At 40.1% G+C, this 18785-nt stretch overlaps 1 protein-coding gene across 1 annotated transcript in view; it reads left to right on the forward strand.

Annotated features, from left to right (window-relative positions):
* epb41l4a (erythrocyte membrane protein band 4.1 like 4A) overlaps positions 1 to 18785 on the forward strand; it is an 86486-nt gene that overhangs the window by 43994 nt on the left and 23707 nt on the right. Inside the window, exons 3-4 of the mRNA XM_052019712.1 lie at positions 14083 to 14187; positions 16397 to 16448. Coding sequence (XP_051875672.1) covers positions 14083 to 14187; positions 16397 to 16448 — 157 coding nt within the window. The remainder of the gene's footprint in view (positions 1 to 14082; positions 14188 to 16396; positions 16449 to 18785) is intronic.

The raw sequence follows: 18785 nt of genomic DNA on the forward strand, positions 1-18785 counted from the left end.
CGGAACCATTCCTGAATCTAGTGATTCTTGAAAGATCACTACTAATGTCTCAACAATCTCTTTTCGGCTACCTCTTTCAGAATCCTGGGGTGGCGTCCATCCGGTCCAGGTGACTTATCCACCTTCAGACGTTTCAGCTTCCCAAGCACCTTCTCCTTAGTAATAGTGACTACATTCACTTCTGCCCCCTGACCCTCTCAAATTTATGGCATGTTGCTGGTGTCTTCCACAGTGAAGACTGATGTAAAATACCTATTCAGTTCATCCACCATTTCTTTTTTCCCCATTACTACCTCTCCAGCGTCATTTTCCAGTGGTCTGATGTCCATTTTTGCCTCTCTTTTACTCTTTTCATATATTTGAAAAGCTTTTGGTATTCTCTTTTGTATTATTGGCTAGCTTATGAAGGTAAGCTAGCCAATAATATAAAAGAGGATACTAAAAGCTTTTCTCCCCGCATTGCTATTTCAGTTGCCTTCTGTTGGTTTTCAAAAGCTTCCCAATCCTCAAGCTTCCCACTAATTTTTGCAATATTGTATGCCCTCTCTTTTGCTCTTATGCTGTCTTTGACTTCCCATGTCAGCCACGGTTGCCTCATCCTCCCTTTTAGAATGCTGCTGCTTCTTTGGGATGAAATGATCCTGTGTCTTCCAAATTACTCCCAGAAAACTCCTGCCATTGCTGCTCTTCTGTCATTCCTGCTAGGGTCCCCTTCCAATCAACTGTGGCCAGATCCTCTCCCATGCCTCCGTTACCTTTACTGTAATACTGATCATCTGATTTTAAGATATTTTAAAGATATTTATTTATTAGTCACAGGTACATCAAAACACAGTGAAATATGTCTTTTTGCAGTACTGAGAATGTGCTGGGGGCAGCCTGCAAGTGTCGCCACTCTTCTGGCACCAACATAGCATGTCCACAACTCCTAACCTGTATGTCTTTGGAATATGGGAGGAACTGGAGCACCTGGAGGAAACTCACTCAAACACATGGGGAGAACGTACAAACTCCTTACAGACAGCGGTGAGAATTGAACCCGGGTTGCTGGCACTGTAATAGCATTACGCTAACTGCTACACTGCTGTGCCGCCTGCTACACTTATCATGCCACCCTTCCTCTCAAACTATCATGGTAGATCATGGCCTCCTAAGGGTTCCTTTACCTTAAGATCCCTAATCAAATCTGGTTCATTGCACAACACCAAATCCAGAATTGCCTTTTCCCTAGTGGGCTCGACCACAAGCTGCTCTAAAATGCCATCTTGTAGGCATTCTACAAATTCCTTCTCTTGGGATCCAGTGTCAACTTGATTTTCCCAATCTACCTGCATATTGAAATTCCCCATTACCACCGTCACATTGCACTTTTCACATGCCATTTCTATCTCCCGTTGTAATTTGTACCCCACATCCTGGCTACTATTTGGAGGCCTGTATACAATTCCCATCAGGGTCTTTTTACCCTTGCAGTTTCTTAACTCTACCCACATGGATTCTACATCTTCTGATCCTATGTCATTTCTTGCTGAGGATTTGATTTCATTTTTTACCATTAGAGCTACCCCGTCCTCTCTGCCCACCTGCCTGTCTTTTCGATAGAATGTGTATCCTTGGATGTTTAGCTCCCAGCTGTGATCTTCTTTCAACCACAACTCTGTGATGCCCACAACGTTATACCTGCCAATTTCTAACTGTGCTATAAGCTCATCTACCTTATTTTGTATACTCTGTGCATTCAAATATAACAACTTCAGTCCTGTATTCACCACCCTTCTCAAATTTGTCTCCATGTTGCCTGAAGTTAAATTCCGACCCCTTTCCAAACTTTGTCTTATTCTTTATTCTGGAGACTTCAGTAACCTCTCCCGCACTTTCCTTCCCTTTTACTTTATCCATACTTTTCCAATCTTTTGAACCCACCCCCCTACTATTTACTATTTAGTTTGCTATCCACAGCCCTGGTTATGCTATTCTAGGGGAAGGGTTCCACCTAAACTGGAGGGAGACCAATATCCTGGCAGGGAGATTTGCTGGAACTACTCAGGAAGGTTTAAACTAGTCTGGCAGGGGCTGGGACCCAAAGTATTAGTGTGACAGATGAGAAAGTTGAGGCAAATATAGAAATTAAAGCGAGCAAGTGCAGTTGGCAGGACAGGGGCAAGGAAGGCTTAAACTGCATTAATTTGAATGCAAGATGCCTGACAGGTAAGATATTTGAGCTCAGGGTATGGATAGGCATATGGGATTGTGATATAGCTATTACAGAAATGTGGTTGAGGGATGGGTAGGAATAGCAGCTTGATGCTGCAGGGTACAGATGCTATAGGCACGATAGAGGTGGAGGGAAGGGAGGAAGGAGAGTTGTGTTTTGATTAGGGAGAACATCATGGCAGTTCTTTGAGAGGACATTCCAGGGGGAGTGTCCAGAGAGACTCAATGGGTAGAACTTGGAAATAAGAAGGGGGTGATCACTTTGGGAGTATATTAAAGGCCTCCCAATAGTCGGTGGGAATTAGAGGAGCAAATATGAAGGGGGATCCAGCTAGCTATAGGAATAATAAGGTTGAAAGAGTGGGTGATTTTAATTTCCTGAAGATTGACTGGAACTGGTAGAGTGCTAAGGGATTAGATGGGGCATAATTTGTTAAGTGTGGCCAGGAAAGCATTCTCAATATATAGATGGCCCTACTAGAGAGGAAGCAAAACTCAACTTCTTGAAAAATGAGGCTGAGCAAGTGGCTAAAGTGTCAGTTGGGAAACACTTTGGAACCAGTGACCATAATTCTATTAGTTTTAAAATAGTTATGGAAAAAGAAAGGACTGGTCCACAAGTTAAAGTCCTAAATTGGGGCAAGGCAAATTTTGATGGCATTAGACAGGAATTTGCAAAGGGTGATTGGGAGAGGCTGTTATCAGGTAAAGGGCAAGTGAAGGGCAAGGCTGGGAGGATTACGGAACCCTTGCTGGTGAGGGATATTGAGGCTGTAGTCAGGAAAAAGGAGGCATTTGTCAGGTATGGAGAGCTGGGATCAAGTGAATCCCTTGTGGAGTGTAAGAGATATCAAAGAACACACAAGGAAATCAGGAGGGTGAAAAAGGGGACTTCCTTGGCAGATAAAGTAAAGGAGAATCCTAACATATTCTGTAAGTATATTACGAGCAAAAGGGTAACTGGGGAGAAAATAGTTCCCCTTAATGATCAGTGTGGTCATCTACAGGGGATGGGTGAGGTCTTAAATGAATACTTCACGTTTCTATTTACCGTGGAGAAGGTCATGAAAGCTAGGGAATTCGGGCAAAAGAACAATGATGTCCTGAAACATATTGATATTACAAAAGAGGAGGTGTTTACAGTCATGAGGTGTATAAAGGTGAATAAATCCCTGGGGCCTGACCAAGTGTACCCTCAGACTTTGTGGGAAGCAAGGAAAGAAATTACTGGGGCCTTGTCAGAGATTTTTGTATCTTCCTTAACCACAAGTGAGGTATTAGAATACTGGAGGGTGGCTCGTGTTGTACCTTTATTTAAGAAGGGTTGCAAGGAGTCCACAACCTGGTGAGCCAAACATCAATGGTGAGAAGGTTACTGGTGGGAATTCTGAGAAACAGGATCTTATCTGCATTTGGAAAGACAAGGACTGATTAGGGATGGTCTCCAAGGCTTCGTTTGTGGGAAATCATGTCTCACGAATTTGATTGAGTCTTTTGAAGAGGTGACCGAGAGGATTGATGAGGGCAGGGTGCTAGATGTTGTCTACGTGGATGAGTAAGGGTCCTCGTGGTAGGCTGGTCCAGAAGGATAGATGACATGGGATCCAGGGTCAGCTAGCCAATTGCATACAAAAGGTTTTGTGGAATGAAGCAGAGGGTAATAGTGGAGGATTATTTTTCAGATTGGAGGCCAGTGATAATTGGTGTGCCACCAGGATCAGTACTGGATCCTCTATTGTTTGTCATATGTATTAACGATTTGGATGAGAATGTAGCTGGCATAATTAGTAAGTTTGCGGATGACACCAAAATTGCTGGTGTGTTGGACAGTGAAGAAGGTTGTCAAAGGTTACAGCAGGATCCAGATCAACTGGGAAATTGGAGAGGCAGATGGAATTTAACTCCAACAAGTGCAAAGTGATGCATTTTGGGAAGTTAAACCTGGGCAGGACATGCATTGTAAATGACAGGGCCCTGGGAGTTTTGTAGAACAGAGAGATCTTGGGCTACAAGTATGTAGTTCCCTGAAAATGGTGACACAGGTAGACAAGGTGGTGAAGAAGGTGTATGGCATTCTTGCCTTAATTGGACAGGGTAATGAGTTGGGACGTCACATTACAGCTGTACAAGAGTCTGCACATGGAGTATTAAGTGCAGTTTTGGTCACCACGCTTTAGGAAGGATGTGATTAAGCTAGAGTGGATGAAGAAAAGTTTCACAAGGATGTTGCCTGGATTGGCCGACTTGAAATATAAGGAGAGACTGGATAGGCTGGGACTGATTTTCCTGGAGCGAAGGAGACTGAGGGGTGACCTTACAGAGGTTTATAAATTCATGAGGGGCAAGGATAAGGTAGATAATCACTGTCTTTTTCCCAGGGTAGGGGAGTCTAAAACTAGAGGGTATAGGTTTGAGGTGAGAGGGGAAAGATTTAAAGAGGACCTGGGGGGGCAAGATTTTCAGTGTTGTGGTTATATGGAACAAGCTGCCAGGGGAAGTGGTAGAGGCGAGAACAATTATAACTTTTAGCAGACGTTTGGACAGATACATGGATAGGATAGGTTTAGAGGGATATGGGCCAGATGGAGGCAAATGGGACTAGATCAGGAAGGCAAGATGCATGGATGAGTTGGGTGAAGGGCCTTTTTCCATGCTGTCAAACTAATATTTTCATTGAAAGATGGATGATTCCCTGAAATGAAAGATTGTGATTTATTTGTGATTTCAAGATATCTGTCAAATTTTGAAGGTAGAAGTACTGCATTATTAGGCACATTCCAAAGAAACTGTTGGTCAATGGCGACATGATTTATTGTATGCTTCACAGATTTCTGAATTGTAGTCTTTTACATTTATGAAGTAATAGCTAATACCAAATTATGATTTATCCACCACAATCTGTTTTAGCTTTGTTATTTTAAGCTTACACTGGGTGTGTAAGCTAACCATTTCCACATAGTGTAATCCATTGCATGGAGGGGCAAAGTTTACATTTTGTACTGCACTACTCTCGCCTCTTGCAGTGAAGGACATGAAAATTTAAGAAACAGGAGCAGGTATAGGTCTTATGCCCCCTCAAGACCAGCCATAAGGTAATGATTCATCAGGTTTTTGGCTTCAGCTCCGCTTTTCTGCCTGATCCCATAACCCTTCACTGTAGCCCAAACAGCTGTTCGTTTTGGCTTTGAATATACAATGAGTTATTTTCCACAGAATCACAACTTCTCTGAGAAGAAATTCCTCATCACCACCTTAAACGGGTGAAGCTTTACTCTAAATTTATTTCCCTTTAGTTTGCATTTCCTCACAAGGGGAAACTTCCTCTTGACATCTAACCTATTGTATTCCCTCAGAACTTTATGCATTGCAATAAGCTTACCTCCTGTTCAAAGAAATCTCATAAATTCATCATTTCCTCCTTAGATAAAACCAAACGGGCCTTTTGATTGTATTATTTTCTAAATACCCTGCTACTAAATCCTTGATAATGGATTTTAGTGTTTTTTCCAATAACAGATTTAAGGCTTATTGGCCTAAAGGTTCCTATTTTCAGTCTCTCTCTTGAATAGGTACGTTACATTCACAATTTTTTTCTGTGGTAGTAACTTTCTTGCGGGGCTTCATTTTTAATTATTTATTTTCTGTCCTACAGTATGGCCACTGTAATGAGGCCTACAGACTACTCAAACCAGTGACTTCTTTCTTTTGCTATTTCTTATCTTCTCCTAAACTGATTCTACAAGATCTTCTGAGCCAGTATCATATCAATATCGTACCATTCTCAGTCTTTATGAACAGAACTACCATACCTACTTTTCCTTTCTGTCTATGTCTCTAAATGTCCATTCAACCATGTCTCTGAAATGACTATTAGATCATATCTATTTATTTCTGTGTCTTCAGTTCATCTAATTTGCAGGCAATCGGATAAAGAGCCTTTAATTTGTTTATTTTATAATTTTTCTCAATACTGACACTGTTTGCAGGTACATATGTTTTATGCTCTATCCCTTCCTTTTTATATTAGAAAAGAGGTGGTGCTGAAACTTTTGGAAAACATCGTTAGATAAGTCGCCGGGACCTGATGAGATGTACCCCAGGTTGCTGTGGGAGGCGAGGGAGGAGATTGCGGAACCTCTGACGATGATCTTTGTGTCGTCCATGGAGACGGGAGAGGTTCCGGAAGATTGGAGGGTTGCGGATGTTGTTCCCTTATTCAAGAAGGGGAGTAGGGATAGCCCAGGGAATTATAGACCAGTGAGTCTCACCTCAGTGGTTGGTAAGCTGATGGAGAAGATCCTGAGAGGCAGGATTTATGAACATTTGGAGAGGTATAATATGATTAGGAATAGGCAGCATGGCTTTGTCAAGGGCAGGTCCTGCTTTACGAGCCTGATTGAATTTTTTGAGGATGTGACTAAACACATCGATGAAGGGAGAGCAGTAGATGTAGTGTATATGGATTTCAGCAAAGCGTTTGATAAGGTACCCCATGCAAGGCTTATGGAGAAAGTAAGGAGGCATGGGATCCAAGGGGACATTGCAACGTGAATCCAGAACTGGCTGGCCCACAGAAGGCAAAGTGTAGTTGTTAAAGGGTCGTATTCTGCATGGAGGTTGGTGACCAGTGGTGTACCTCAGGGATCTCTTCTGGGACCCTTAGTCTTTGTGATTTTTATAAACGACCTGGATGAGGAAGTGGAGGGATGGGTTAGTAAGTTTGCCGATGACACAAAGTTTGGAGATGTTGTGGATAGTATAGAGGGCTGTCAGGGGTTACAGCAGGACATAGATAGGATTCAAAGTTGGGCTGAGAAGTGGCAGATGCAGTTCAACCCAGATAAGAGTGAAGTGGTTCATTTTGGTAGGTCAAATATGTTGGTGGAATATAGTATTAATGGTAGGACTCTCGGCAGTGTGGAGGATCAGAGGGATCTTGGGGTCCGAGCCCATAGGACGCTCAAAGCGGCTGCGCAGGTTGACTCTGTCATATGGTGTATTGTCCTTCGTCAATCGGGGAATTGAATTTAGGAGCCGTGAGGTATTGTTGCAGCTATATAGGTCCCTGGTCAGACCCCACTTGGAGTATTGTGCTCAGTTCTGGTCGCCTCACTGCAGGAAAGATGTGGAAGCCATAGAGAGGGTGCAGAGGAGATTTACAAGGATGCTGCCTGGAATGTGGAGCATGCGTTATGAAAGCAGGTTGAGGGAACTCAGCCTTTTCTCCTTGGAGAGACGGAGAATGAGGGGGGACCTGATAGAGGTGTATAAGATGATGAGAGGTATTGATAGGGTAGATAGAGGCTTTTCCCCAGAGCTGAATTGGTGGCCACAAGAGGACATAGGTTTAAGGTGCTGGGGAGTAGATATAGAGGAGATGTCAGGGGTAAGTTTTTCACTCAGAGTGGTGAGTGTGTGGAATGGGCTGCCGGAAACGGTGGTGGAGGCTGATACGATAAGGTCTTTCAAGAGACTGTTAGATAGGTATATGGAGCTGAGCAAAATAGAGGGCTATGGCTAAGCCTAGTAATTTCTAGGGTAGGGACATGTTCGGCACAGCTTTGTGGGCCGAAGGGCCTGAATTGTGCTGTAATTGTTCTATGTTCTAATATTGCCTGTCTTGCTACCTGCACTATTGCCTCGTCCTTTCATTTTACCATTTCTAAATTTCCTCTCACATGAACCAACCCATGCACTCTTTAAATTAAAGAAAAAAGATGCATTACTCAACAGCCAATTACTTTCCTTCCTTCCTATGATGTTCTGTGATTCTGTTACCACCTTCTTAAACTCTTAATTGGGGTTGCTGCTGTTGGTGCTGCTCTTAGCTCAAGTGGTATCTTCCCCCTACCTATGCTGTTCAATTAGCTTTAAAATTCAAAAATAGTCCTTACTTTCTCCATTTCACCTAAATCCTCCACTCACCAAAATCCTGAGTTTCATACTCTGTAGGGTTAGTACTTTGCAGCACTGGATTCCATGCTATTTACTTCTGTGTTTATTCTATCTAAAATTCCAAAGCTCTGAGTCAGTCCATGTTGACTGTAATTATCAGTGCAGTTTGCTTCGTACATAAAAATGTTAATCTTACAGAATGCTAAATGTGATAGATGGCTTCAGCCTGTAAATTATGGTCTGTTCAGTAACAACTTCTATGGAAACTTTTCTTGCTGAATGTTTCCAAGTATTTTCAAAGCGAACTTTCCAAAATTTATAACCATTTTGGAGTTCAGGATAGGGTTAGCCTTGAATGGTTCAGTGCAAGTCAAAACTAGTCACCTGTAGAATAAACGTAAGTTTATAAGACATTTCATTTGTGTAATTTTTTAGCTTCACACACAACCTTGGCTTTGGGCAGGGAGCTATCTTCACATATATGCAGTTCTCTGTCAAATGAAAGTTTAAAGGAAATGCCTGGAAGGATATTGTGCTGGGATGAATGTAAGAATCCTTTGCAGCTGTGCACAGAAATAAAACTCATTTAATTCAGCGAGCAGATTTTGCTTTGGATTGGGGGAAAGGAACGTGGTAAGGAAGACCATTTAAGCAATAAGGTGAAAGGAAATGTGACCATCACCAAACCTGCTGTTCCCTTACCAGGATGTGGATGGTCTTTAGAGATGGGTATAAAGACTATATCATATGTTGGTTTTCATTAGAGATTCGTAGGTTAGCTTTAGGGAAAGTTGGATCTCCCTTATTATTCTGATATGATCAGAATATTTGATGAAAATCCAATTGGTATTGCATTTCATGAATTTCGCAAGGCATTTCATAAATTGCCTCATAGATGCCATATTGCGAGGACATAACCTCGTGTATTTGAAACACAACCTAGCTCCTTGATAATTGGTGATTGTCTAATGTCAGTGATAGCCAGCTGAGAGGGCACAAATCTGTCACGCTTCATCTGGTCCCTAAGTTTATAGTATTACATAACTATTACACAATTTTTTTCTGCATATACAGTTAAATGACAAAGAATTCAAGACCATTCCATTATAGTGAAACAAAGCCTCACACTTTGCTGCCAAAAAGCTAGTATCTCAGTCTGATGTAGGTACATAATCAATATTCTTTTGAATAAAAAGTTGGTGGTGCTCGAGCCTTGACTTTCTACTATTTATATGAATAACTTGGATAAAGCCACCAAAGGTATGGTTGCTCAATTTGCTGTTGCCACAAAGGTGGGTAGCAAAATAAGTTGTGAAGATGATGCAAGGAGACCTTAAAGTAATTATAGCTTGGTTAAATGAGTAGGCAAACGGAATATAATGTGGGAAAATGTGAAACTGGAAAAATAAAAAGCGAATTGTCTAAATGATGAGAGATTGTGGGGTGGCACAATGACATAGCAGTTAGTGTTGTTGCTTGAGAGCACCAGGAACCTGGATTTGATCCTGACCATGGGCGCTTCCAATCTGGAGTTTGCATATTTTCCCTGAGCCAGATGTTCTAATTTCCTCCCATGTACCAAAGTTTTGCTGGTAGGCTAATTGGCTACTTTCTTGCCCCTTAGTGTAGGTAAGTGGGGAAAAAAGAATCAAAGGGGAGTTGATGAGCATTTTAGAGAGAGAACTTGCAGTGCTGCATGGAAATAATCAGGATTGATGAGATTGGTCTGCTGGGATTCAGCTTGGACCCGCTAGTGGAATGGCCTCCTTCTGTGTCATAAAAAGTAAGTAAGCTCCGAGATGCAGAAGGATTTGGGTATCCTAGCACATGATTTATAAAAGGTGGGTATATAGGTGCAGCATGTAATGAGAGAATGTATTGTGTAGTGCAAAGGGTATTGAATACAAGGTTTTGTTTCGGTAATATCAAACATTGGTGAGAATACATCTGCAGTACTATGTACAGTATTGGTTTCCTTGTTTAAGGATGGATATAAATGTATTCAAAGCAGTTCACAAAAGATCTATATAGAAACATAAAGTTAGGAACAGTGCTAAGCTAAAGGGCCCTTTAACTCTGTGCCACCATTCAATATAGTTATGACTGATCATCCAAATTCAGTACCCTGTTCCTGCTTTCTCCACATATCCCTTGATCCTTTTATCCCTAAAAGCTATATCTAACACTTTCTTGAACATGCTTAATGATTTGGTTTCAACTGCTTACTGTGGTAGAGAATTCCACAGGTTTAGCACTCTTGGTAAAGAAATTTCTCTTCATCCCATTCCCTGATGGCTTAGCCCTTAACCAAAGATGATAATCCCAGGTCCTAGCCTCCCTCTATTGGGAACATCCTTCCTGCATCTAGTCTATTCAGTCCTGTTAGAATTTTGTAAGTTTCTGTGAAATTCTGTCTCATTCTTCTAAACTCCCACTAAATATAAGCCCAACCGACCCAATCACTTTTCATATGTCAGGCCAGTTATCCCAGGAATCAATCTGATGAACCATTGCTGCACCTCCTGCAGAGCAAGAATATTTTTTCTCAGATGAGGAGACCAAAATAATACACGAGATGTGGTCTAACCAGGGCCCGTCGTAAGGGTCTTGACAGGATGGATGAGGAAAGGATGCTTCTTCTTGAGGGAGAATCTAGAACTTGGGGATACTGCTTAACTATACCGCATCCATTCAAGACATATGAGGTGAATTTTTTCCCTCGGAGGATCGTGAACCTTTGGAACTCTTTTCCACAAAGGGCGGGAAAGCTGTCTTTAAATATTTTTAAGGCAAAGATGGGTATATACTTGATAAACAAGAAGGTGAAAGGAATGTGATTTTGAATTATGCATGCGTGAACCATGGATGGTGTAGGTCACCAATGGGGCATTATTTGTCCCAGCTAAAAGGGGCCCTGACTGAGCAAGATCCAGGCCTTGGGGTTTCAGCTATGGGAACATGCCTTTTGCCTTTAAAATCTTACCTGGTGTGATGGTTCTCTCTTCAGCCCCCAGTGCCTGGCCAGTTGTGACCCTCATTCCTTCCTCCTGCTTGCAACCTTTTACTTACCCTGCCCACCTCTTGCCAAAGGTCCACTGTTGACTCGCCTTCCCTCCCCACCATGTCCACCAATCTGCTACCTGACACCTTCATGCTAGCATAGTCTGCTGCCTAAATCTCTCCTCCCACTGATATCAATCCCCCATTTGATCTCCACCTTGCTCTTCACTTCAATGTACCTTAAACATCATGTATAAAACATTGGTCCCAAGACATAGGTAAGCATATTGACAACATGGCTAAGCTGCAGAGTTGTTGAGTTCTTAACTCTGACAATATACTTCAAATGCTATGTCAGCACCTATATGTCTTCAAAAATTAAGATTTTCACAATGATGCAAGTGTTGAAGACAGTTCAACCAACCAGATTACTGCATTTGAAATAGGAATGTTTAAAATAGCAACCAGCCCTATAAAATCCAAAAGAAAGACAGGATTAGACGTCAGCAAATATTCCTTTCCACATGCATTGCTTTGTGGAATGGTCAATCAGACACAGTAAATTTTTATTTAATAATCTGTGCAAAGATTTCTTAAATCTGATGAACAAAGTTGTTCTTGAAAGGCAGATTGTAAGTTCTGTTGCACGAATTCAAAGTCTTTTTTGATTAGTTGTTTGCTTAACCCTCTTATGAACTGTTTTCTGAATGTTGTGCTGTTTATTGTGTTTCCAGTGCTCTTGATTTTTGTGTATAATTCTCTTTATAAATAAACCAGTATAATAACCAAGTGTTTTACTGATAACATTTAAGAAGGTGGATTATATCAGTTATGCAGCATTGTATAATTTTGTATATTGCCTAGTAGCAAATCTATATTCTGTGAAATGCTAAATCCCATATACTTAATGGGTAAGATTAAGTGTCATTTCACAGAAGATCACTAGAAGCAGCAAATATAGGCTTGGTTATAGAATTCAATGTAGGCTAGATTGAACAAGGAAAACAGGCTCTAAGGCAAGGAATGAAAATGCTAAGCATTGAGTTCTAAAAATAAACAGTCAAAATCCATCTAAGGTCTCACTTTTTTTTTTCCAAACATATAACACCCCATATTCAGGGCAAGCTATAGTATATGCATTATACTAATATTTTAGATCAGATGTGAAGAAGTAGAAGAATAATTGTCACACTTTTAATCCTACATTTCCTCTATGGAAATGCATGTTTAGAGGAGGTACAGAACAGGGAAAAGACACTTTGCCACAGGAAACTGAGGAGGGGATGAGCTTCCCCTTCGATCATTACCACCACAGGAAAATCTCCGATTATTTGCGACCCAACCGTTTGGAAATCGTGATGTTTCAAAATCTGGTTCGCCAGATGATATTTGCCGCGTTCCCCTTCCACTCATTGGGGTCCTGTTTCCCACATTTCATGTCCACTGGCCAGGTCCCCAGTTTCTGTGCTCCCTTTAACTTACTAGGAACCTGGGTCTTCATTCCCTTTAAACCACCTAGTTTTTTTGGCTGTGCTCCTTTGAAACTTGATATGTTTATAGATTCACTGGAATGTTATTATGTAACATCTTTAAAAAAAAAGTGATATAAAAGTATGTTTGAGTATTAGAGTCATGGAAATGTACAGCTCAGAAAAGGAGCCCTTTGGTCCATCATGTCCATGTTGACCTTTATGCCCATTTACGTCATCCTTTCTGCCTGCATTAGGACCATATCCTTCGATGTCTTGTCTATTCAAATGCCTGTTTAAATGCTTCTTAAACATAGTGATCATATCTGATTCTATCACCTCCTCTGGCAGCTCATTCTGGATATAAACCACTCTCTGTAGAGAGAATTAGTGAGATAACATGTGACAATCCAGAACATTTGCTAGTCCAGCTCTACCAAGATCCCAAACATACTGGATTAGTGGAGTTCTACTGTACTGAGATAACCAAGGCAGGCCGAAAAGCATGAAATACTTTGTTATGCCCATGTTTTGATTAATCCCTGTAATGTCATCAAGATAGCTAAGTATTCAGATACAACTTAGCAGTATTTGAACTTTACAAGTTCAAACAATATTTTCAGTGCATGATGTATGAGAGCAAGATGTAATTGTTATCCCTTTTTGTGTAGAAAAACTTGCTGTATTTTCAAAACATGCTAAGATTTTGGTTTAAAGACACACTAAACATTTGAACAGACTTTAATCTCACACTTCAGAGGAATATTACGAACATGTTGGACTTTCAAAAGGATTGCCTTTTAAATAAGAAATTCTAGGCCACATTTGAACACAATGATAGATCGTAAAGATCGTATTTGTTTCCTTCCCCAATATTTATCTTTCAACATCAAAATAGATTTTGATAAGAGACTTGCAATCATGTGGTGGCTTTACCATGTTGTAATGCATTTTGGGACTTGCAATCAGGTATTTTCAAAGTGTGGTCACAAATATAATGTGTTTCAGCACTACATACATGTGTAAATTTTTTTGTTTTCAATGCATCATATCTTATATGCCAAATATATAATCTATTTTAGATGCATTGATTTGAAATTATGTATAGTTAGCAACTTATGGCAATTTGGAAAGCACAGAAATACAGCAGGTTATATATTTAGGTGGTCAGATTGAGAAACTGGGAGACTCAAAACTGAGGTACTGCATTACCACAGCTGACAGGATATTATATTCACAATATAAAAGATTTACGCAGCTCACTTTTATAATAAAAGTAGACAAAGAATATTTTAAATTGAAGAACATATGAATGCCAGTGTAAGATGTTTTATCATAAAGTCATGTGTCTGCTTGTTTGTCATAAATACTGTGCCATGAATTTTGCTACATTTATGTCATATCTTTAATAATTGTTTTGCCTATGGTATAATAAAACTGTAATGGTTTGTTCATGCAGAAAGTGTTTTTTTTCCTGAAACAGTGCCTTTGAACTCTCCCACAGAAATCTACCAAGGGGTCTGTTGTCCTGGATTATGTCTTTCGACACGTAAACCTGATGGAGACAGAATACTTTGGTTTGCGCTATTGTGACAGGAGTCATCAAACTGTAAGTACTAGAGAAAGGTGAAATAGGATAAAGGGTTTCGCAAATAGGTCTGCCGTAAATTACCTTAAAAAGTGTGATAGGTAACATCTGTTTCTAAACTATCTTCAGTTTTTAATGTTGAATACCAAGTGTACTCCCTACTTTGAAAAATGTGAAATCATCTTGCACTTTTCACATGTACATGGTGGAAGAAACTATAAATTAGAAAATATTACAGATAAATATGCTATTAGAACAGTAAGATTTTAACAGCAGAACAGTTAAAAGGGAATCAGTGCATGTCATGTAGATTTCCAAATAAACAAGAAATTAGGTGCCATACACATTTATTATGGAGAATTGCGGTTCATGGGATTTGTGATATTAGCATGGTCTGAGAATTGGTTAACAGACAAGAAAATGAAGCAGGAATAGGTGTCATTTTCAAGTTGGTGGGCTGTGAAATATTGCAAGGATCAGTACATGGGCCTTAGGGAGGCAGAGGATGGATTGGAAGGATGTTTTTCTGATTGGAAGACTGTGACTAGTGGTGTTGTGTAGGGATCTGTGCTGGGACCTTTTAGTATGTGATATAAATGACTTGGATAGGAATGTAGGGAGTATGATTAATAAGTTTGTGGATGACATGAAAATTGGTGGTGGTGTGGCATAGAATATGAGAGTAGGGACATAATGTTACAACTTTATAAAACATTGGTTAGGCCAATTCTATGCAGTCCTGTGCCACACTATAGGAAGGATGTGATTGCGCTGGAGAGAGTGCTAAGGAGATTTACCTGTATGTTTACTGGATTGGAGGACTTTAGTTATGGGGGGAGATTGGTTTGACTAGACTTGTTTTCCCTGGAGTGAAGGGAAACCTAATAGAAGTATATAATAGGGTAGATAGTCAAAATCTTTTTCCCAGGATAGCAAGAACAATGCGGCATAAGTTTCAGGTGAGAGGAAGTATTCAAGGGGATGTGGGAGTAAGTTTTTCTCTACAGAGAGTATTTTTTATCTGAAACTCACTGCCAGGGGAGAGTGAGGAATCAGTTGCAATTACTACATTTGAAAGGCATTTAGACACTTACAGAGGCAAACTGTGGAAAGATACAGTCCTAATGTAAGGCACAGGGGATTGGTGTAGATGTGGTGGGCCAAAGGGACTGTTTCTGTGCTGTATAACTTTATGACTCTGTGACTGCTCAAAATGGAGAAGGAGCATTGAGCTCATTGAGTCCATTCATCAGAGCACAGAGATGAATCAGCATAAATGACGGAAGGAGTACATTACCTTCCAAACTACCCGTCCGTCCATCACCTCCTGTTCCACTTATGGCAAAGTTTGCAGATCCCATATTGGCCTCCTCAGCCATCTTAGAACCCACATAACCGGAGTGGAAGCAAGTCACCCACTGCCACCAAAGTTTTGCCTAAAAATATGTTATATTTATTTTGTTCTGACTGTAAGTCTTCTTGAAGCTATAGTGCAAAAATGTATTCGCAACATCTAATCTATGAATTTTATTATTTCATATTTCATAATGATTACCTCTTGAAAAAAGCTGATTTACTGGCAGTTTACCAATATTACTGAAAAGATTCCCAAGGCTCAAGGCTCAAGATCAGGGTTGTTGGGTCTCAATGTCCAGGCATGTGGATGGTATACTACTCTCCTGTTCCTTGCACCCCTCCCTTCCTCTCCTCTACCCATACCCCAAACCACCCTGCTCTCATGAATTCTTGAGCAGGACTTTTAACTCCTGTTAATAAAGAAAGCTATGAGAAGAAGAAAATAAAAATGTTAATTACCCACTCTCCCATTAAAGACATTGCATTTATTTACATGAAAATACTTCAAATCTAAACAAATCAGGGTATGTGATAATTCTGAAGAGTTTGCCTAAAAGCTTTCAGGTGTTCTTGCTATAAAACATGTCATGTCAAGTCAAATTTATTTTCATATGCACAAGTACATATATGCACAGGTGGAATGGAAAAACTTGCTTGCAGCAGCATCACAGGCACTTAGCATTAGAGAGATAATGTTCAAAAAGAAAAAAAATTAAACATAAGTTATCCATAAATAATACAAAAATTATACAAGAGAGAACAATTAGAACAAATAAACAAATTATATATTTCTGAACATATTATTGGTTTTGTAAGAATCCGCATAAAAATACATGAGTAATTTGTTCTCGTATTAACCATTTCTTTTAAACAGTACTGGCTGGATCCCATGAAAACCCTTGCTGAACACAAGGATCTCATAAACAGTGAGTAATGCTTTCAATGAACTCTCAAAATGTGCATTTTCTGCTTTACAGGCCCAGTAAAACTGAATGGGTAGCTTGGGACATGCAGTTTTGTGTATTTTTGAGTTTCCTTCAGGACATGGCCAAAACAATGCAGATCACCTTTTCTCTTGCATGCAGACAGGTGAACTGAAAAGCTGGGCTTCAATGAAATGTGAAAAATTATATCTTAGTATTCTGGAGAAAATGAAGTCGATTTTGTTTTATAAATCCAAGCCAGTCAAATTATTTTGCTTAAGTGTTACAGGCTTGGGCCTAATAGAGGCCTAATCAGGATCAGTTATCAGTTTTTCCCACAACATTTTGGCTGTCTTTTGTGGGAGTAGCCAGAAACTGCACTCTTTATTTGCCCTTTTGGTGTGACATTAACATGTACTATTTAATTATTCCCAAAAGTGAACCAAGTAATACTCAAATGAGAGAAACCCAGATACTTTTTTATATATAGCTGCTTCTTTCACAGTAAGGTGAACATGCAATTTGGGTATCATGATCAAACATATGTAATTCAATATATACAATTTATCTGTGTAATAATATCAAGTAAGAAACCTACTACGTATCAGTGGGATATCCTGATTGACTTAAACAAGACTTTAAGTGATCCTTTAGTGCTTGTGATCATTTTATGTTAGGAAAAATGCATACAGTTTTCTTTCAAAAATCCTAACTAACTTGATCCCCTATTAACTTCAATCAATCAATGTCCAAAGCGTGTATTTTTTCCTCAGTGTTTCAACAACCAGATAACATGCATTGTTATTTACGTTCCATATTATTACAATATCAACACTAACAGTTGGGTATCTTTCCCACCATTCCTGTCAGATCTTTGCTTCTGGGATTTTTTAAAAATTGTGCAATGTTATTGTGCATGAGAAGGGTGATGTTTGCTTCCGTTGCATGTACTTAGGAAAAATGTTGTCAAATATGCAATAAATTGTACTTGGCACATCTGTGTGAAATGCATGCATGACATTTGGTACATGGGATACACAACATATCTATGTATAGTTATGAGCACAAGTGGACCATTCAACCTCTTGACTACATTTAGCAATTTCCAAAAAAATCTCAACTGTGCATTCTGGTCTACCTGCAGAAGCCTTTCATGCATTATTTATCAAGCATTACCCATCTTGCCTTTAAAATATTCAATGACCCTGCCTCCACCACCCCTTGTAGAAAAGTTCCAAAGACTCTCAAACCCCTGAGAGAAAAAACAATCATCCTATTTCTGTCTTAATTTTAAACAGTGACATCTGGTTCTAGATTCTCTAACAAGAGGAAATATCCTTTCCACATCCACCCTGTGAAGGTCCCTCAGGATCTTTGTATTACAATCCCCTCTTACTCTTGTAAACTCAGCAGATAAAAGCCAGTCCTGCTCAACTTGTCCTGATGAAACAACCTGCCCATTATGCTAGTAAACCTTCTCTGAGTTGCTTCCAATACATTACTATTAAGGAGACTAGTAATGTACACAATACTCCAAATGTCTCACCAAAGCCATGTATAACTGAAGCATATTTTACCTACTTTTGTATTAATTTCCCCGTGCAATAAAGTGTATTCAATTCCCCTAGCAATTAATGATGCAATGATTGTTTGGAACATTCTCAACTGTATATGTCTTTTTTCATTGTGGTGCACTCATTCTCATTCATAGCAGCCAAACTAATTAAAAGGTAACAGCCACATTTCACTTGATTTTGTGGTAAGCCACACAAAGCTGTGGGATTGGCATTGCCTTTTGGCTTTGAGATGCCCATCACTACCTGAGTAACAAAGATGTGCTTCAGGTTCCACTGAAAGTCCTGCGTATGAAATCTCCCCACATGGAATACATGCCTCTCATCTACTCTCCAAAACTCTCATGATACCAGTATCTGAGCTGGTGCTTGGGTGGTGTTAGACAGAAAGATGTCAACTCATGTCCTCCTCTCCCTCTTCCTCCTTCTCCTCCTCATGGCATGAGTCTTCTTCCTGGATATAAGCTGGGGTTATTAGGTGGTATTTAGATAGACAGATCATTCAACCTGGAGGGTCCAAGGGCATGGTAGTTATGTGCATAGCTTCTCCACCTGTGATATTCTTAGCTCCTGCGGAGTAACACTCCAGGTAACTTTGACCCCCATAATTATAGCACTGCTACTGCAACCTGCTGAGTGTTTGGTTCAGTAAGGATGACATTTCTACCTGCTACCAGAGGTGATGGTTTCTCAGAATTCCATCCTTGTTATCTGGTGGAGAGAATGTTTGTGGGGGGAGCAGAGGGCTTCAGAATGGGGAGGGGTA

Source organism: Pristis pectinata, chromosome 7 (genome assembly GCF_009764475.1).
Source record: "Pristis pectinata isolate sPriPec2 chromosome 7, sPriPec2.1.pri, whole genome shotgun sequence".
NCBI lineage: Eukaryota > Metazoa > Chordata > Chondrichthyes > Rhinopristiformes > Pristidae > Pristis > Pristis pectinata.